Source organism: Pyrgilauda ruficollis, unplaced genomic scaffold (assembly GCF_017590135.1).
Source record: "Pyrgilauda ruficollis isolate IOZ18807 unplaced genomic scaffold, ASM1759013v1 scaffold42, whole genome shotgun sequence".
NCBI lineage: Eukaryota > Metazoa > Chordata > Aves > Passeriformes > Passeridae > Pyrgilauda > Pyrgilauda ruficollis.
In genome coordinates, this window is record NW_024525712.1 from 748,751 (window position 1) to 770,913 (window position 22,163).

General features: G+C 39.0%; 1 protein-coding gene across 7 annotated transcripts in view; it reads right to left on the reverse strand.

Annotated features, from left to right (window-relative positions):
• The window catches only part of LPIN1 (lipin 1), an 82,445-nt gene that overhangs the window by 22,690 nt on the left and 37,592 nt on the right, over positions 1 to 22,163 (reverse strand). For 6 of the 7 annotated variants that reach the window (XR_005955995.1, XM_041477893.1, XM_041477892.1 and 3 more), the window contains 9 exons: positions 16,149 to 16,349; positions 14,723 to 14,818; positions 13,161 to 13,498; positions 12,686 to 12,805; positions 7,129 to 7,258; positions 4,906 to 5,215; positions 3,357 to 3,450; positions 1,840 to 2,027; positions 843 to 936 (listed from right to left, as the gene is read on the reverse strand). Coding sequence is in view for 6 of the 7 variants with exons in the window: in XM_041477893.1 (XP_041333827.1) it covers positions 843 to 936; positions 1,840 to 2,027; positions 3,357 to 3,450; positions 4,906 to 5,215; positions 7,129 to 7,258; positions 12,686 to 12,805; positions 13,161 to 13,498; positions 14,723 to 14,818; positions 16,149 to 16,349 (1,571 nt within the window). In the remaining variant the exon portion in view is untranslated. Of the gene's footprint in view, positions 1 to 842; positions 937 to 1,839; positions 2,028 to 3,356; positions 3,451 to 4,905; positions 5,216 to 7,128; positions 7,259 to 12,685; positions 12,806 to 13,160; positions 13,499 to 14,722; positions 14,819 to 16,148; positions 16,350 to 17,701; positions 17,794 to 22,163 lie in introns of those variants that run through there. The other variant, XM_041477895.1, reaches the window with a different exon arrangement.

Genomic DNA, 22,163 nt, shown 5'->3' on the forward strand with positions numbered 1-22,163 from the left:
ATTCAGCAGGCAGATAAATACTACCAACAGATTCAGAGAACAATGTCAGGGAAGCAATGAATGACTCACTCCAGACCACAGAGAGCTGAGGTCAAGTATGAGGCTGCAGCATCCACCAGAAAAACTATCACCTGGTACATCAGCCTTGCATGAGCCATGTCTGTGACCAAGGGCAGCCAAACCTCTCTAAGCGCAGCACAAAGACATGATCTCTCCTCTGTTTGCAAGGTACTCTCAAGTTAAAGAACACCACAAAAAGCTGCATCTGGCTTAGACCACAGCACTGCCCTGCTGCCAGCAGTACAAACATACAAAATAATGTCTTAGCCTTGCAGAAACGGAAGTCTCATACTCAGTGGGTGAAGTTTGACAAGTCCTGAAAAGCAATGTTTCCACAGAGGCATTTTAGCAAAATATTCAGTATATACAAAAAAATTGCTTTGTACTGAGTGACTGGAAGCAGACTGATGTATCCCTGTAAATATTAATTATTCAAACTGGCCCAGGGCAAGCCTTAGCAAGTTCACATCATATTTCATTTTTACTCTGTCAACTGAATGTGAATACTATTAGCATTTAATAACAGCTTCTTGAAATTCAAACTGTGTCAGTAATAGGTCATCTGAAACTGCTCTTCACTTTCAATTCAGAGGAGTAAAGGTAACTAGAAGGACCTGAATTCAACAGGGAGTTAACTCTTTCTGGATGAATCCAAGCTACAAACATTCAAAACCTGGTTTTCAGCTATAGTTATTCAGCTATAGTTATACTGATGTAATGCACTGAAGTGACAAAGAAGCGTCTTTGTTACAACACTGATTTTTTTTCTGAAATATACTTACTTATTTCCAATCTTAACCACAAGGTTAGGGTCATCAATGATAGCAGGATTGTCCACAAACTGCTGATATGTTACTGCATGTTCTAAGAACTCTTCTGTGGGGGAAAGAAGTTACATTTGTAAAGCATGCATTTATAGATGCCTGGGATGGGCCAACTTAAACCTCTCAGCACCTCTCAGACACATTGGTTTCACCTTCATTACAAGGGTGCCAAGATTTAACTGCAATATGGAAGGAAGTTTTTCACAGACTCTCAGTCTCAGAAGATGAGGGTTTCTTTGTTTCTGGATGTTTTTCCTTTCAAAATACAACCTAAAGTGAAAGCTCAGTGAACTGTGAGGGAGGAAAACCTCCTTTTAGAAAAATTATGTAATTTACAAGTGATTCAGATGACAGTATGACTCAAATAAATCACAGGATATTTGAAACATTTTAATAAGTAGCTTGTGAGCAGCAGTCAGTGTAGCATCAGGCTCATATGATTTTATGACACCACATTACTGCAGAAAGTGCAAGTGTTAACACATTTATTTTCACATTATGCCACTGGAAGTTTAAGGCACAAAGCACTGTGATTTATCTAAAAGTTACACAAGAAACTGGAGGTAGGGCAGGAGTCAGGTTGAATTTTTCAACTCCTTCTCCTCATGTCCCCATTTATGGACCATCTTTTTCACTCCTGACTAACAGCTGTGAATTTCCTAGCTATATACTGTACTAAGTGGCAAAAGTACCATTAACATTACTGTGATACAAAACATAGTACTGTCAGGAAGCAAAAATACCAATAAAATACTTCCAAAAATTTTCATATGTAGTGGATTGCTCAAATGTGTTAAAAATCATGAGAAGTTCTAGGAAGTTCATCATTACATGGCCATATTTATCTTCTCAACCCAGTGCTGAGCACAGCCACAGGAGGGTTCTGCAGCCTCAGGCTGGGAAGCTCAAGCCCAGCTGCCAGCACACGTCTGCAATTCACACAGTCATCCTGTACCTTTGGTTATCTCTTTGTTCTCAGTAAGGCCTCCGCAGAGAGAAATGGCAATGGAGGGCAAATCCCGAATTCCATCCGAGGTGCTCTCAGCCCCACTGTCAACACCTGAGCTCCCGACAGACTGCGGAGAGTGGCTGGCCGGCCGCGGCCCCACCTCGGCCGTGCTCTTGCTTTGGGCATTATCCCCACTGCCAAAGAAAAATCAGGAATTCAGTTTTCATGTGTTCATCCCCAAATTCACTCCCTTTAACAAGTACAAGCTTAGGAAAAAAAAAAGAAAAACAAAAACACCTTTGTTTAAATTTTACAGCAAAACAAAACAAAGTAATATAGGCCTTGTGTGCCCTCCAATATTAGATTGCTTCTACTTACTTGTCTAAACTAGGCATGTATAATTATAGCTTCACTTATTTATAAGAGCTAGGAAAATAAAACAGTAAACTGTATAGTCTTAGTAGACAAAATAATGATACAATAAGCAGAGTTTATACTAGTAGAACTATTCCCACACAGGAACAAGAATAAGCATGTAAGTTTATTATTTCATTTATATTAACTATATATACTGATAGCTAAATCCAAACAAATAATGTGTATGTTTGTGTATTTATGTGTCATGTATATAAAAATAAAACACTCTACATGTAAACTACTAGGATTAAAATTTTCAGAAACAATAAATCATTATACCCACTTAAAATCTGATGAGATTAATATTACAAAGTTCAAGCTGATCAAACTCTGCTTTCCACTTCAGATTTAAATGAATGCATTTGAGAAAGAAATTTTCAAGGCAACATTTTCCCCATATAACTAATCCTTCTCAGCTTTATTGAAATGCTAATATTACAGCAGCTGAGTTTAAGCAAGTAAAAAAAGAAAAATAAAGTATACAAACTACTTTAGTTGTTGCTCAATGACTTTCATCAAGTGACTAGAGTATATGTTGAAAGAGAACTATAAATGTTGCAAGAGGCTCCAGTAAAGATCAGAACAAGTTAGAAGTTGTATGTTCAGGGTGCAGTATTTTCATATATAACTCTGTCAATGCATCTTCCAAAAATTACTTTCTCCTCATTCATATTTATAGATGAATCAACCACAGTAAAGCAACATTAGACCAATAATTTTCTGCTAACAGTGTTAACAGTAAGATGTGTTCTTTATGGTAGTATGTCAGGACATGGGGATAAATATATCCCAAGGCCAACTGCTCCCCCAGAACATGTGAGTCTCACAAACATCAGTGTATATTACATAACCATCCACAATCAATATATGATGATTAATTGACCAAAACAGAAAACCAGCTGCATGTATTTTTCTCAAATCCAAATGCAGCACCTTCCAAAAGTTCTAATATTCCTCCCTAACAAAATTTTACTTTCCTTCTGCCTTCATCTCTGCTTGAACCCTGAAAAAGACATCTTATCTGATTGGCAATAAAGAGTTTGATCTAAATAAGGAAGGTAAAAAGAGCTCTTTAAGAAGTAAAAATACAAGAAAAATACTTATACTTTTTGGGGAAATAAAGTGCAGCAACTTCTGGATCCATGTCAGTGAGGTCATCTAAATAGACACCATCAGCACCAAGATGCCGGCTCCGTTTGTCTGTAAGGGACAGAACAGATAAGCTTATTAATTAATATTTTCTGAGTAACAATATAGAGCTGTTATTACTGTTCAGCTATTCATTTTAAGACTGAGAAACCAGGAAGTTATAACAGTTTGTGAACTGTATTTGTACAAAATGATACTGCCAAAAATCTCAAAACAAGTAGTTTATATACACTGTTCAACCTATGAATTAACAAAATGGGACAGCAGAGGACTAGTTTTGAGACATGCCAAAGACTCCCTATCCCAGACAAAACCACTGTGAATCAGAAGTCAGTGGTCACCAGAGGAAAACAGCAAAAGGAAAATCTTCTAAGTATTTTCATAGGCCTGTTATCACAGTATGGCAGTCAGAACATTTAATCTTTGAGAACTAATCTTACATCCCCCCTTGAAAAAGGGAAATAACAGACTAAAATATAGTCACTAACACACTATAACTGGCTCACTATGGAGGCAACTCACTTTTAAGCACAGACAGCTGATGTGTTGTGTGTGCACATGCATCACTGTAGAGAACAACACACCCCTTCTAGGCCTGTCGCTAGGACCAACACAGAGCCACCACTGTCCTATTGTTGCCAGTACACCTAGATAAGTAACCACTGTATGGCCAAAACCTAATTTGGAATTCATTCTCAAACCCACAGCTTCGCACTGTCTCAGTTTCCAACACCAAGCATCACAAAAGCAATCAGAAAATCTATACAAGGACTGAATAGTAAGCAGAGAAACACGTCATTTTTTGTTTTCAAAGACAGTGGAATGCATGGGGAAGAGGCCAAGAAACTTGTATGTTTACTGATTAAAAAGCAGCTGCACAAACTAGGCTTATATAGAGCTTACATAATTATGGAGTAATCAGTGCTCTAAAACAGAACAGTTGTAAGCAAATAAATTTCATGTGAAGATTGTGACACTCGTTCACTTGTTATAAAATACCATGGAAATAGAGCCCAGAAATTAGGAGAGAAAAGCAGATGAAGTTATATTTCACATATTCAGGATAAGATATGTACCACACAGAACTGAAAAGCATGTAAAACAAAAGTACCTTATTTTATGGCAAATCTGTTCATTGTGCAAAAGACATAATACAACTTTGCACTAGAAAGTTTCCACAATTACCAGCAACACATCACTCAGGTGAATCTGCTTATACATAAAAGTGAAATCCCCAAATCTGCCAAATGGAGCGAGTTTTGTAGTTTCACTCATATGCACACAGCTGCCAACAACTTCAGACCAAGAAGAATCTTCTAACACATATCTCACGTGAACAGCTTGATGCACAACTCAGGTTTGAAGGCTCATTCCAAAACTTATTCCTTTTCTGATCTGAAAGTGCCTTCAGGGCATGGATTAATTTATATGGCAATAAGATGCTTTATCACCATGAAATTTGAAGATACAGTCATGCATATAAAAGTGTAGGATGAACACCTTTACCTTTCTTTCTGGAAGGGGAATCCGTCTTGCCAGTCGGTTGGGCTGAGCAAGCTGCAGCTTGCTTTATTTCTTCATTTGCAGGCAACGGGGGTTCAGCTGCTCCTGGCAGCTCTGCCTCTGGTTTATTTGTCTCAGCTGCTAAGGGCTCATTTTCATCAGCAATTGCTGCATCTGCTTGTCCAAGGGCAGGCATAGGAGACACTGTGTTAAACTCCTCTACAGGAGAATTTTGGATGACCCGAAAGTGAGTGCTTTCAGAAGGATTTACATCTGCCATGCTGGGTTCCTTTGCTTTGAGCAGAGAACTGGTCTGTGAGGAAAAATTAACAGATTACTACAAAGAAAAGCCCTTAAAAATACAACAGTCAGAGTTTAACCTGTTCTGTTCATTCCCATGAGATCACACTGTCAGGATGACCAACTACAGCAGAAAGCCAACACAGAGATAGAGACTACAATATTCAAAAGATCTCTCTGCTGTGTGTTTGTACGAAATTCATTTGCATCTTGGGGCCAGGAAGTTTTTTTTCTGCAATGTACTCTACAGTCTTCATTTTCCATTCACCTGCACATCCCAGCTCTCACCCTGCCTTCCTCTCTTCCTGTGAAAATCCTGGCTTTCCCTCAGAAGGTAAACCTGACAAACAAGAGAAGGTGGTGCAGACTGGAAGCCTTGCACCATCAAAATGGTCCCAGGCACCAGGACATTGTCAAATCCCCAGATTTAGAATTTAAAACACTTTATAGGAACAATTCCAGATCTTCTCTGAGTGTGGGACAGGAAGTGTTCTTACAGAGGGACAGAGAGGAGCTGAACTACAGCAGCAGCTGCACAGCTGCTATAACCTTCATGTCACAGCAAACAAACAACACTTACATGAAGTTCAACAGCAGCCAAAGTATGACTCCCAATTCAGGTATGGCAAGATCAGAATAGCTTGAGACATAGACAGGGAATGCAGAGAGAAAAGCCTCTGGGAGTAAGATTTGCAATACACACCAGGGTGTGTGACTGTAATATGAAAGATACACTTACATTTCCTAGCAGGAAACCCTCCATTCTAGACTGCAACTGCCAATTTGGAACTCCTGCATGAACCCGTGCACTTAAGTCAGTTCTCTTTGAGCAGAAAATAGCTCCCAAATTTCTTGTAATGTACACAGGGAGGAGAACAGTGCAGAGGTGATGAGACAGCTCACCACTGACATATTAAAGAAGAGGCAGGGCTCCTCTAAAGAAATTAATAATTCTGGATTCCAACCCTCCTTTTTCGCTAATTACCAAGAGAGAATTAATTACAACAAATTACAATAGTGCCATTATAATTCTGGTGCCATCACCAGAACACAGAAGTCTTTCTGAACAGGATACCCACTTCCCTGGCCTGCAAAGCAGCAATTCTTCCTCTTTATACTGTGTGTGAGCCCATCTCTCCTGCAGTTCTTTCTGCAGAGAAGCTAGCCTTCAACAGGAGGTGCCAAACTCTGCACTATCCCAGCCCCCATAGTTGCAGTATTCCACTGAAACCTGACCTCTACCTCTCACACCCTGGTGCACATGCATACACCAAGGCTCCCTTTCCTGCGTGAATGCTGTGACTCCTCAGGAGCTGTCACAAGGAGCCAGCCAGCACCTGACCAGCCTGCAGTGCGGGCAGCTGCCCACAGTTTCTGTGCAGCACTGGAAACAACGCTGCCTGCTGCAGATCCCACACCTAACTGGGACAAATGGCTCCAGGAGGAGACAGGCACCAAGCCAGTCCTATCAGCCAAGAGAACAGCACGTCTGCACATCCACAGATACAGAACTGCAGGTGTCTCTGGATGCTTTTGTACCGAAGCAGCCCATTTTCACTTCTATGAATCTAATTCCTAATACCAGGCACCTAATTTCCATTTAAGATAATTTATGAATTTCAGTGATTTACCAAAGGATGTTGGGTTTGATTTTTTCTGTTTTTTAAGCTACTAACATTTACAAGACTGGGTCTCAGTTACATCTTCATTTTCTACTGTATATCATCAGTATTGAGAATATCCATGCCACAAGGTACTTTCCCATACCTCCTATGGAGTAAGATTCAATTATCTTACATAAAACACTGTAATTTTGGGTAAAACCAGGACCCATTTCCTCTTCATCAGTCTGCAGTAGACTAAGCATACATGACCTATTAAAGCACAAGAGATACCAGAAGGAATTAAAGAACTTATGTTGGATACCTTTGCAGCCTGGGGCAGCTCTCCCCATGCCCAGTGCATGTGGGGATTATCCTTCAGTCCACTTCTGTCTGTAGGTTTACTGACTAATTCTGAGTCACTTTGAGGAGTAGGAGGACGTGAATCTGATGGGCTAAAGAAAAACAAACAAAAAATGTTACAAAAGCAAAAGTAACCACAACACACGGAGTGCTTTCCAAACTGATGCCCACCAATACAAGGAATTGAAGACTGAAATAATCAAGAGCCAACTGAAGGTATAAAAGCATAGAAAATAGTTTGAAGAGTTCAGGATCTTCTTATACTGGCATTCAGAGGTCTCATCTCTTTTTCAGTAAGTGCTGTCAGAGAAGTTGTATTTGAGAAGCTGAAAGAGATAGAACAAGAACACTGGATCTGATTTCAGGAGGGTTTTTGGTTTTCTGCATGGTAAAAAGAATGGGGATGTTACCAGCAGCAGCAGCAGCAAATGAGTAATGTATGCGAAGTGCAGAAATTACTCACATCAACAAGACACCTTATCCTGACTAAGTAATACTTTACTCTAAGAAATCCAGTTAACTTCTTTCTAACTTGTTCAGCTCAACCACTGGATGGATGTTTATAAGGAAAACAGCAGGAGAGCTACACAAAGAATTTGAGCCCTTTCAGTTGAAACATATTCAACTGTTTGTTTTGATAATTACTTGATAATAAATATTTATAAACGAATTATTGAATTATCAGCTTATAGCGTATTTTTAATGTGGTGATGTCAAGAACATCGTGTCAAGTCAGCCATTAATAAACAATGAATCACTGATTTCAAGGACAGAAGGAAAAATTCAGATTATCCACTCTGCCTTTCTGCATAACACAGGTCATAGAATCTCCCCCAAAACGCCCTGAACAAAGCTTGCATTTTTTATCTGAACTGTAACATCTTGGTATACTCATCCAATCCTGATTTAAAAAATAAAAGCAACAAAAGAATCCACAACATTCCTAAATCAAAGGTCCAAACTGAGTTACTTTCATTCTTAAAACAAAAGGCTTCCATCTCACGAAGTGCCTAACTCCATGAAGTTCAACAAGGCCAAGTGCATGGTGCCATGCCTGAGACGACGCAATACAGGCTGGGCAGAGAATGGACTGAAAGCAGCCCTGGGAAGAATTACTTGAGGGTGTTTGTGGACAAAAAAACTGAGAGGGTGGTGAGGAACTGGCACAGGTTGCCCAGAGAAGCTGCGCATTTCCCATCCCTGAAGACCAGACTGAATGGGGCTCTGAACAACCTGGCCTAGTAGAAAATGCCCCTGCCCACAGCAGGAGGGCTGGAACAAGAAATCTTTAAGGTCTCTTCCAACCTAAATCATTCTGTGATTCTACAGTTCTATAAAAGAGCCAGACTGGTGTGGATATTCGGTTTATTCAGAAAAAGATAAAGAATAAATAAAACATGAGGAATTTATGTAAAGGTAAAATCATACAAAGGTTTGTAATGGCTTCATTACATCTAGTCCAATCACCGTGCCACAAAACCAGGTTGCTGAAAGCCCCATCCACCCTGGCCTTGAACACTTCCAGGGATGGGATATCCACAAATTTTCATGGCAACCTGTTCCAGTGCCTCAACACCTTCACAGTGAAGAATTTCTTGCCAAAAGTCCAAGCTTTCAGTTCAAAACCATTTCTCCTTGTCCTGTCCCTACATGCCTGCGTGAAAAGTTCCTCTCCTTAGCTACTGGAAGGTGTTACAAAGTCTCCCTTTTTCAATGTTCTGTAGAGCCATCCAAAACAACAGCAACCTTATTATCTACATTATTCACTGTTTTCCACTATGCAGTAAAATACACTTGGAATATGGACAGACACTAGGACATTTTAGCTACAGTTATTTATGTTACCTAATTAAATTATAAAGTTTATAAGCCATCTTTTTAGGGCCTAAGAATTTCAATTTTCTATCCATCCTTAGGGTGGATAAACCTATAATTTGACAGACAAAGAAATCAATACAGTCCAATTTTCAAGCTCAAAGGATTAAAAAATTGCCTAGTGGGTTTCTCAGCAACTTCTAAATCTCCCACTGAAAAGTCTGTAGGATTTGCAGTATGTTCCATACTTAGAGGCCATTGAAACATGGTAATCAGTAGTCTGAGCACTTCAGAAAATCTCAGTAGGCAGTAATGCTCCTACTTCTGCTTTAAGCCTAAAATATCTAGATTTAAGGAAGCCTTGTCACTTCATGTCTTACTTACCCTCTGCAATATAAACACTTTAACCTCCAAGACACCTATTGTTTACCTAGAAAAATCTCCAATCTTTGTTCAGCCCAAGCTCACTTACTCAGACACCCTGTGAGAAGAAAGGTATTGCTCAAGCTTGGGTAGAACCTCCATTTTGCAGTAAGAAAACAGATTTGGGGTGGAGGGAAACATGGTCATCTCCATAATTTTCCCTGAAAATACAGTTGCCGTGTACACACAGCTGAGTGGGGAAGAGCCCGAGCTGTTACTCAGCACCGTGATTTCTGTTCTCACAATGAAACACAATGAGAACACAATGAGACACAATGAAAGCACCAGAAAGGCAGCACTCACACACATGGGTATGTTAAAGCAGCAGAGCTCTGCTCTGTGAAGGCTCTTGCTGCAACTGCTGCCCAATGGTCCGGGTTTGCCTTGGGCTGAACTATGTCTTGCAATTCCTGTGTCCTTAAGTTATGCACTGACTCAGCCCAGCTGAAATTGCCTTGCCTTGCACAGATTGCTGAGATACTGCAGATCAAACCAGAGCCACCCATCCTGTCAACAGTACACAAGAAGGAAGGGAAACTTCAAGTATTTAGATCAGCATCTCTGATTCACATCCCATAGATGCTGAATATCTGTATCACTGTCCTATATACTCTTTAACAGCTATGATTGCGCTAATCTAATGACAAAGAACAAGGAACTTGGCCTGTAGCTGGCAGTTCTGCAATAACAGATCACAACGATCTTTGCAGTGTTTTCCACTGGAAGCAAAGAGATCCCTGAAAAAGCAGCAATATGACCTGAAAAAAAGCCCTGTCTTGTGTGACAAAAAGTGCCTGTGATAAAAGATGACCAGAAGGAAAGAGGCCTACATCATGCACATGTCACAGCAATGACTGAGAGCCTCTGAAGCGCCTCTTAGGTGGCCATAATAGCATTCCTTACTTCATACAGAGGGAAAAAAACTGCTGAAAGACCCACCAAGCATTTCTTATTTCAATAGCTGCAAACACAGAGCCTCACTTCAACAAGTTGCCATAGCACTTTCAATGTCTACCTAGACTGTAAGACAGCTGAACTCCAGAAAAAAGTTCATTAAGCCACCCAGAGCACATCACTGCTCCATCACAACCTGTGATCCTGCCCTTCCTTGCCATGAGAAAATGCAGTTTTGAATATCCCAGGATCTCATTTTGACTTGGTGCTGCAACATGGTCAGGTTAAAGAAGGCAGAGCTGGGAAAAAAAAGCTGGGAAAACCTCAAGATTGTCAGTTTTGATACGGCTTTAGACACCTAGTATAGCAACTATGTTGATATAAGCAAGGAGTAATTTAGCCTGATGTATTACTCAAAGCTTTCCCAGCATTAATGGAGAATTGTAGAGGTCATTTTCTACTACTTTCATTTTTTTTATATTGCTGTGACCTATCTCCACTGACTTAATGGAGTAAAAGAGCTTGACTGCAGAATCTTGAGACTTCTTGAATTCAAGATAACATAGAAAGTGTCTGTATTCACCTTTAGCTCTGTGGAAAAGAGGATTCATACACTACTGCAAACGCCTAGAGAGAAAAGTTTTCTTTTGGCATGAGGCTCCTCCCATTAAAAAAAGGTTTGCATTTTTTACTGCTCACTTAATCTCTAAGATTTTTGTTTTGCTTTTAGCAATCTATGCACAAGCAAACAACTCAGGAAAACCATGGGATAAAAATGTCATTAAAATACACACTGATTGTAAAAAGCTTTGTGGAAATGTCAGTCTTCAGAGGAATTAATTCACTAGCTAAGTTCTTCCTTTTTGGGGGTTTTTATCATCTTAATGAACTACATTTTTAACCCAGGCTTTCATTGACATAATTTTGTATCAGCCACCCTCTTTCAATTGATGGTTCATCAAGGTAACTTACTGCTACTCAATGCACACAAAGAAGCAAGCAGAGAAAGTGGTTTCCAATGTCACTTCCAAAGTGTCTGGGTTAGCAATAAGTACAGCTATAAATACAACAGCAGTTCATATAGTCTTAATGTGGTAAAAATGTAATAAAGTGTTAAAAGGATTAAGAAGCAGGCTAGAAAAGAGGGAGGACAACTGTTCTACCTGTCTGGAAGAGAAAAGTGAGAAGATTGCTGAGGACAAGAGTTAGACAGGCCTCCATCTGCTGGAACAGTGAGTAGACTGGTTGGCCCTGTACAATCTATAGCCTTACTGGGCAGCAGAGCATGTGGGGAGAAAGAAAGACAAGGTGTCATTATATTCACAAGTGCTGATGAACATAAACTCTTTGTGTATTAGTTACACAAACGCTGACTTTACATTGAGAGCTTTCAAAATCCAGGATACTGCAATCAAGAAACAAACAGAACACACAGTTCCAAAAGCCATGGAAAGGGCAGGGTATTGACAAATGCTATCAGCAGCCTGGTGAAGTCAATCACATTAAGCTTTACAGGCACTGGACAATGCTTCTTCCAGAATGCAATTCAAAACAGTTCAACTTAGCCATTGCCCTGAAATAATCTCCTCACAGTCCCTTCCTCTGCCCCTCAACTACAGAGGCAGGATATTGAGGTAAGACTTGCTAGGACAAGGTCTTGTGAATATTGCTGCACTCCAGCAGTCTGCATGGAGGATGTGGAGCACACGGGCATAGGGCACACATACAGACCTACCTGGAATTATAGAGCAATGCACTGAGGAAAGAATTGTCCCTTTTTAACAGACACAAAAAGGGAGATCCAAACTGCTCTGTTTTGACATGAAAGGAATACACATGCACACAAATACACATACAGAATAAAGTATGCAAACTACTGTACGTGCTCTTTTCACACAGTAAATATGTATCTATATTAAAAGTGACATGAAAAGCTCATATTCATTAAAAAAGTCTTATTTTAATACATTAACTCCAATCTGGGAAATTTTAAAAAGGACTACACTCAAAATACTGAGGACTTATAAACCTACATTCACTGAAGCCCTTACAGGGTGTGTGCATCAGGCAAATATTCAGATTTCACAAAACATTCCTCCTCTCTACACTATTTATATCCAAACAGTGACATTAACAGATAAAAATATTCTTCAAAATTTATGGACCTGCATTTTTATGTATGCATCTGCTGCACCAAGGACAAAGCCAATCTGATGCTTTGGTACACTATCTTACTGAAAATATAAAAGTATTCATCTAATAATAGTCACTGACCATGTTTGGTATCAAAATCTTTAGTGAGACTTCATAAAGCACTCACATAGAAGACATTAATGGAAAAATTAAAATAAGTGTACTATCTAGAACTGTACTATCAGAAAATATACCTTTGAAGAGGTGACCATTCTCCATCTGAATGAGGGTAAGGTGCAGACTGAGAAAGCATGGAAACTGCAGGAGCCTTCATGTCAGATACATCATCAACAAACACATCTGGAACAGGGATCCTAAATAGGGGGAAAGAAGTGACATTTAAAAACATTTGGTTACTGAATTTTCATATACCTCAGCTACAAACCCTATTGCAGAGAAGAACTAATATAACCTGAACTAAAAGGAGATAAAGAAATGTTATGTGATTCAAACCATCTAGTTCACACCACCACAGAAGATTCTTATGTTTTTAATGTCATTTTCATTACTTTAATTACTAACATTCCCAATAGCTTTCTAGCCTAAAGCTTTATTTTTAAAGTAACACATTCATCAGCCATATGTTCAGACTTAGAAATTACTGCTAGAAGGCATGGACTGGAACATTAACCCAGGTTTTCATTACATATCTCAATTCCACTATGATACCTTGAATTGTCCAATGGCTCTTTTTCTTCCTCTGAGCTAATCTCTATGGGAAACATGTCTTCATCTTCGGATGTGTCTCCATGTATGTCTTCTCTTTTTAAGCTGTCTATTTTATGAGTTGACTTCCTCCTCTTCTTCCTCCTTTTTTTCACAGAGGTACAAACTGGAGATGTTTCAGTAGAAGGCTGGGATCCATGGGCCTGGGGTGGGACTGGTGAGGATACATTGGTGTCCAGGTTTCGTATCCTGTCTATGGAATTCCTCTTCAGCTGGGATTCCATTAAAGCAGTCCCCTCAGACAGAATGGGAGATGTAGAGAGATGATAAGGAATCACCTCCTGAAAAAGAAAAAATTCAAACCATAAAACACGTTAGCTCATACAACTGGCATGTTAGTCATACAACTGGCAACCTACGCACAAATTACCAAAATCTAAGTTATTTACTCCTCAGAAAAATAACAAGGATTAGACACTGGATGCTCATTATGCTCCTATGGTATATGGAATTTTTTCCACAGCTGCATCTCCTTAGACAAACCAGGGACAATACTCTTAATACAGCATCCTCTGAGCATCTAATATTGGCCAGGTTACAGCATACATTTCTGTCCACCTCATGTAAGACACAGAGCAGAAACAAAATCTTAGTTTAGAACCTGAACATTTTGTAAAATACAATTCCCCTTCACAACACAGATGACAGACAGTAGTCAGATAGGTCAATGGTTTATAATTAGGTCACACAAACACCCTACTATTCAATCATATATATACATCTCTAGACATTCATGGAAGTCATTTCCAGCGGTTTTCAGTCACCAAATAACTGTTACCACACAAAAATTTTAAAAATAAAGGTACAGAGATGCCCATTCACAAAACTCTCACCTGAAACTGGTAATATCATACTCAGCACAGGAATCTGAACACTTATCCTACTCCAGACAGTGAAAAAATTTATTGTGGATATATGAAGAGAAATGCCTGCAGAAGTTTTTTTATATTATATTACATGTGGAATACTCAAAGTTACTGTGACCATAATTTATTTGGACCAGGATTTAACCACAGCTCAAAAGCAGACATTCTCATTTAAATACAGTCCCACATGAATAATAGTTGTGAGATCACATTTATGAGGAGCACCAGAATTAATGTGTGCAGAGATGTTTACAGAGCATGTGCACTTTTACTGGCAGTCTGGTGCATATGTTCAAATTAAAGATTTCTACAAAAAACAGGGCCATGGACATTAACTTCTGATACACACCACTGAAGCACGTGAACTCTGTAGTTGCCATTTCTGATCACACACTGGCATGCAAATTATTTACTTCTCACTTATATTATTATCTTCAACTTTTTCAAATCTCAGCAATTAAAAAAAAACCCTAAAGTAACACCATAGCATTAAATTTTCATAGCAGAAAATTGTCCAGAAACTTTCAAAACTATAAAATGGATAGAAGTATATTTTTCAACAAAATTCCTAAACTCAAAACTGACTCTGAAGAGCCAGCATCGGATTTTTAATGAACTAAAAGTAGTTTTTACTCTTACCTGATCATTATCCGTCTCCTGCACAAAAAAGGCCTCCCCATTGTCTCCCAGTTTCATGTGCAAATCCACAGCCTCTCCATTAATTTCTATGTCAACCTAGAAGGAAATAAATATATTTCTATATGAAAAGAAAGTTAGTCCTGCTGCTGGCACCGGGCAAATGCTTCTAAGGGAATTGTAGGAAACATTACAATAAACAGGAAATAGTGCCCTAGTCTTTTTCTTTCAGTACCTGTTCACAAAGCAATCAATTACAAAAATGTTTTTCTAACTTGTTCAGCTCATTGATACCTTGCTCATCTACTCAGAAAGGCTTATAGCCTACATAAAGTTCTGAATATTTTTAAATGCAATTCTGAATGCTTCACTTGCCACACAAATCTATTTGCTCTTTTAATTCATAGCCTATTTTTAATTGTGCTAGAAGTACATCCAAATGCAAATTCTTAATATGTTGTCTTTCAAACTCATTAAAGAGACTTCTCTTTAAACTATGAGAAACACAAATAAGAAAAAGAATTTTACATTCAATTCCTGTGACTATTCCTTCCACACATTTATCGTATCACTGTACAGCCCTAACTATCTCCACTTCTTCTCAGGAAGATCTCTCTCTCATTTACTATAACCATGCTTGCCACTAACTCCATTTTCACTGTAAATGTTTTGGAGATTTGCACAAGTCTACAAGTCTATTTCAGGACACAGTACATCACTGGCACAGTAATACCTTTCAACATTTACTGATTCTAAATATTGGAATTTCTTTCTGATCTCAGAAAGAATTAAACAACATCCATGCTGACATCAGGATCTTTCTGCTGAAAATTCTAGCTACATTAGAACCTAGACTCTATTGAGTGAAAAATTACTTTCTAAAATAATCTGTTACACTGGTAACTTCACATCTGATACACTACCAGGTCACTCAGCCTAGTTACATTTATTTCAAGATCCTCCCTGTTTTTTCTAGCTTCAATTAACCTCAAGGTTCTCTTATCTGAAAATATTACTTCACTAATATCTCCCTTTTTGGAACTATCATTGAACATGTCATTGAACATTGAACAAAGAGAGGGGTTTTAGTAAGTTACTAATGAAATCTAGTACGGTTTCCAATCAGCACATTTGAAATTTTGATTTATTGAACATAAATATTATAAATTTCATGTCTAGTTTTGTTTTTTATTATAGTCAATGTCTTACAAATTATGCTCTGACCTGCAAAAATCAGTAACAACCATTTTAACTGAAACCTGTCTTAATTCAGGCTCTTTATAAAGGGTGCCTAAAGAAAACCTCAACTAGCAGACCAAAGAACATTCAGTAACATGCTATTACAGTTAACTGTAACAGAACATTCAGTGTCCATGCTATTACAGTTAACTCACAGACAGGACACATAAAAATTGTCACATTTTCTTACCACTTTCTCCCTGGAACGCAGCACTCCCATTTTCCCGAAGCGAACGTGGAAAGGGGAACACTGAAGATTTCCATCTGGCTGACGTACAACAATTATGTCTATACATCCTGACAGTGTGGCTGGGTTTAGACCCTTATAGAGCTCCTTCACAGTTACAAACACCTGCCCTGCTAACTGTCCAACGTAATTCATGGTTTGGACCTGAAAGGCAAAAGGTGGAACAAACTGGATTTTGATCCCTGCTTTGTATTTTGGAGACATTTGAGAGATGGAGAATCCTGCAGTGGGGTACCCTCCTGTTTCACAAATTAACAATTTTGCACAAAACCAGGATTTCCCACCCAATTTATTTACAGCATGTTTGTAGAAAGCTACTGAAACACAAAAGGAACCTTTTAAGTCAGAAAATTGTAACAGCTTTCAAAAGTTCATTAACATCAGTTGAATTCAAAACCACTGTCAAACTTTTGAGACTTGAAGCTCAAATGTCTCCCAATTATCTCTAAGGAGAAAAACATTACTTCCAGAATAACATCTCCTCCTAACATTTATTGTGCCCTCAACGCCAGAAATACTTTTTTTGTGTATTTCCACAGGCTTTTAAACGAAGGGCAAGTGAACAGCTTTGAGCATATCTAATTTTACACCACACTAAAGGCAAAGTCTATTTTCCCATCTTACAGTAATTTCTCCCATTAAAAGGTTATTATAATGCATTCAGACATTAGTTATGCATTAAGGTTGAACATTGTTTCCTAATGCAACATTACTGTTCTTGTTTCAAACAGCATTTTCAAACAGCATGTGCAGTGTTATTAAAAATTACACTTGCGTTATTAAAAATTACACTTACGTTGAAGGTTGAAGTGCTTTGCTTTATTTCCCCTGCTCCTACATTTATTTAGTATTTAGCATTTAGTTTGCTGCTTCCACATTATTAATACATGTCCTGTTCAAAATATTCAGTCCCCCAGAAATGACTAACATGCATATTTAGACATGCTTAAAAGAAAGTCTTTCAATAGTTCTCAAAATATGAGTGAAGTTAAGCAGATACCTTCCTGAATAGTACAGGTTTTAAAGACTTCCAGTGTCTATTGTTTTCACTACTTTTCCAGCACCTCTTGCAGATTCCAAGATACTGGTTTCATCAAAGTCCTTGTGCACGCAGGATAGATCAAAAGACTCACACACAAGTTCTTTGCTAGGCTGTATTACAGCACCCGGACATCAGTAAAAGTAACAGCTGCAGGGTAGGCAATGCTGAAACTCCCATTGATAGTGATGAGAACAGAACTGAGCTCAGAGCAAGACAGTCACTGCACAGCAGCAGCATCTGTTACAATAGAGACTTTCAGCTGTGTTCTTTCATAAACAACAAAAAAGATGTATGAGATGCTGTAAAATGGCTCCAAATTTTAACTGTGATTTACAGTTATGAACAAAAGACTATTTAAAGAATACCATGAAAGCACTAGAGTAAAAAAATCAGAAATTTAGGAAATGCTACAATTAAGGCAGTTTAGAACATGTTCTAATTAACTAATGTTCACCTGTATTTTTTTTCAAAAGTCCCTCTACATTGTGTGGACTGAGGCTTTGCTTTCTTCTCTGCTTCTGCTGCAATACATGGGTCAGGACACAAACTGTGCTGTGAAGGAAGAATTATTTATGGTAGTCATCACTACATTGTCCCTGAAAAGCAATCATGGTTTCTCCATCTGACAACTGGGGAGTGGACAAACTTAACAAAAAATTCTGTTTGATTTTCTAAGTATTCAGTGTACAAGATGTTGTCATGGTTTAACCCCAGCCAGCAAGAAAGCCTTGCACAGTCAGTCACAACCAATTCCCCATCCTAAGCAGGATGGGTGAGGGAACCAGAAAAGCAAAAGGGATAAACTTCATGGCTAAAAAAATGACAGTTTAATGAAACAGAAAGGGAAGAAAGTAATAGAAGTTAGAATAATAAATTATAATAAAAAGAACAAAATAATTTCAACATACAAAACAAGTGATGTCCAATGCAACTGCTCACCACCCACCGACCAGCTCCCAGCCATTCCACAAGCAGCAGCCCATGGCCAGTTTCCTCCCCCAGTTTATATTCTGGGCATGATGGCCTACAGTAAGGAATCTCACTTTGGCCAGTTGGGATCAGCTGCCCTGCCTGTGGCCCCTCACAATTTCTCAGGCTAGCTCCTCCAGCCCTGTCACAGGCAGGGCATAAGCTACCAAAAATCCTTGACATAATGTAAGCACTGCTCAGCAACACCTAAACCAGCAGTGTGTTACCAACATTATTCTCATCCTAAATCCCAAACATAGCACTATACCAGCTACTAGGAGAAAACCTCTATATCAGCCAAAACCAGGACAGATGTTTACTAATGGAAGAATAATCCCTAAATAGTGTTTGGAGAAGTGAGGGCTGTTTCTGCACAGCCTCAATTCAGGCATCCAGGAAGTGCCACCTACTGAAAAACCAATACACAAAAACTTCATGGCAATTATATTCCTTTCTCCAGCACTGAACTGGCATCAGCACTTCTGGTGTCCTATTATACACCAGAAACATCACCTTCCTGAATGCAAATCTAGTGGCAAGCTGTTTCACAGGGAACAGCACTTGAAACTCATGCCACACCCCACCCTGTGTCACACAACAGCAGGTTGGAACAGCCCTCTAAAAGTCATCCGGTCCAAACACCTGCCCAAGGCTGCCCACAACCTTGGTCCTGCAGAGTTCTCAGTGTCTTCAGGATGGAGATTTCTCAGCCTTTCTACTTTCCTGATCCTATGTATCCCTGTCCTCACAGAGGAAATTTTCTCCATGTTACCTGAGTTTCCCTTGTTGCAGTTTGTGCCACTGCCTCTTGTCCTACCACTGTGCACTTCTTATATCCCAACTGTTTCCTCCATAACCCCCAAAAAGTAACTGAGTATTCTGAAGAACAAATAAAACTAGTTTTCGTGGCCTCTGCTTCTAAGTCATAAGGTCTTAACCCCCTAATTATCTTGGGGGCCACCATCTAAACTCATTAAAAAGTTGGCATGACACAGGCACAAATCTAAGTTCAGAAGTCAGCCTCCAGGGTGACAGATATAAGCAAACTTTTAAAATTACCCCTTTGCTGTGGAAAAATACTTCAGTTTTTACTGGCAATTTTTCCAACCTAAAGCACGAAAACCCCCACATTTCTTATTGAGCTAAATTAAATGCAAATACAGCTACAGTTGGGGTCAAAATTACAAAATTACAGTTAATGCTTGGTCTGCTGAAGTAACAAAACTTCCAGGTGCAAAACATCCATGACTTCCTCAGTGAAGAAGGAGCTGCTGGGACAGTCTATAAACCCTCAGTGTTTGGGAGAGTTCTGGGCAGACAATCCAAGCAGGAGGACTCTCACATCCTCTTTACAAGTTGCACCAGCTGGGCTTCTAAAATCCTAAACAGAGAATTTTGCAACTATTCTTGCTCACAACAAGTCTTACCTACTCTGCCTGCCCTGTCATTGGACACAAAGATTATTTTTACACCCACAAATTAGAAAAGTTGGATGCCATCCACAAGCTCTGAGGCCAAACAGCTCAGCACAGCTTGCTTCCATACAGTGGAAATCTCTTATCCCTTAAAAAGTGCCACATTCAAACTGTGAGCTGGTAATGGACACTCCTCTCAAGCTGGGCTGAACCAGCAATGTACAACAAAGTCTTTGTGGAATTCAAAGACAGACTGGGAGACAGATCACACAAACCCCACTTCCTCAATAAACTTTAAAAAAAAACGGGTTTATTATTAAAATGTAGGGAACAAAAGATGCTGTTGTTAAAATGGGGAAGAGTTCAGAAATTAAATTCTGATGGTTTAGGCCCTCTACCCCACCTTTTATACATGCCAACCAAAGCTGAGATTGCTTGGATCTGAGGTTTGTAAGTCTGCACTCTGAATCTACAGTTGATCCATGCCATGTCAGCACTCCAGGAAACCACCACTCCTCAAACCTCAGAGGGACTGGATGTGGTTTTGGAGCAACACTTCACTCTGGCTGATCCAAGAAGTCTTTCACTTACTGACCAGGCAGCAGCAACTTCAGCAGTAAACACAAGTTTACATCATGGGTTACACCCCCAGTGCCTGCCTGGTCATTATACTCAGTTTAGTAAAACTCCTGTTCTCATACCATGCTAGTGGACACAGCACAGAATATTTTTTCGAGCTGGGAAAATTCAGAATCCTTTGATCTAAGCTTGCAAGTGAGAACAGTCTGTACTGCTTCTGTCAGGATTCTCAAATGGTTTGAGCTTTGTTCTTTGCCAGAAGACATTTCCCAGCTCTACATTTTGCATCTATTATAAAATTAAAGGTATATTCTAGTATAATTTTAAATGTAAATCTAACTAGCATCACCTTCCAGAAAGCCTAGAAAATTTCCAACTCTTTTGATTGTTAAAGACAGCAGCCATTTTTCAGAATTTATCATCATGTGGAAAAATAAGTAAAAAATAAATAGCTGGTGATCTCCCTTCTTATCAACTGATTTATTCACTTAAGAAAGACTGACCTAATAAAATAAATAATTCTTTAAAGTCCCATTCTGCTGGATGCCACAGTAAGATCAAACACACTGTCATCTAGATAATCCACTTCTTTCATACAGGTACACCAAACTATGTTCCAATTCCACTGGAAAAGCCAGTTATTGTACCTCTTGTGGCATGGTTTTGGTTGTTTGTTTTTCTGGGGATTTTTTCACAGCTCAGCTCTTCCCCTTACCATTTCATCTTTCTTTACTGCAATTTTCAAAATAAAACACTGAAAATCATAGGAACTAAATGCCTTTTTTCCTTTTCCTGGTATCTCATCAGGTTCCGCATTAATGAATAATAGATTAGATATCCACACATATCTAAATTACTAAGGGATGCAAGTGCTATTCAACATGCACTAAAAACTGACAGTTGATTTAGGTGGCATGCTGTAATGGTAACTAAAAAGTAAAACACACTTCCTCTGGAAGATATGAAATTTCCAATGCAGAACATTTTGAAAACAGGACAAATGTTTGCTGGGACTGGTTTAAGAAAAGGCAACTGCAACCTTTGGGAAAGACATTGTTGCTCTGCCTGTGCCCAAGGCAATAAATCAACCCATATCCCATCACAGACCTGACCATTACAGTCTGGACATCTCTACTGAATCTATTTAAATTTCAAAATCTGCTTCTGGTACATTTCGAAATCTGCTTCTTTGAGGCACAGGCCAATAAGCACACTCCCAGCAATTCCAAGGCACAGCTAAGGAGCTAAGATGGGCTGGGCACTATTCCCATGACTGCTTAAAAGAAGCAGTCACCTTCTTTTAAAGCTTTACAGAGCTTTGTAGAATAGATGGCTCTAGCTGGTCTGGTCACCAAGAATGAGCTTTGGCAACAGTTAGGTCTCTTTCAGCCCCTTCTTTAAGGCTTTATGATTATGATTGTGGACTGGCTGTGTAGGCCAGGAGAGGAAGATTTGCAGCAATGGTAAACATAGCACAAACAAAAAAACCCACAAAAATACAGAAAAATATTTCAGTTACACTTTTAATACCTGATATGATGATGAGACCCTGGTTCATGACTGAAGTGATGGGCATAAGCAGAAAACAAATCAATTTTCCTCCTAAGAACTTCCATACATGTTGTGAAATGGTGAAGGGAAGATAAAAATTCATGGGCCAGTGTTCAGTTAAAATACATCACTGCAGCTCTGCTGCTGACACTGAAACTATGACAATTTTACAAACCTGGTCCATCTCCCCTGACCTGTCCTTGGTTTCTGTTTTGAAGATGTAAAGCTTGAGAGAACGGACAATATCTGGGAATCAGACTGTGGCCCCTTCAAGAAAATTATTCGCGTACAAAAAATAGTAAGTAAATTATAGTACTTCAAAGTCAGTGCTTATGAACACTCTTTCACTGCATATCAAGTATTTCTATTCTTGACACTGAAACAATTCAAGTTTTGTCTGCA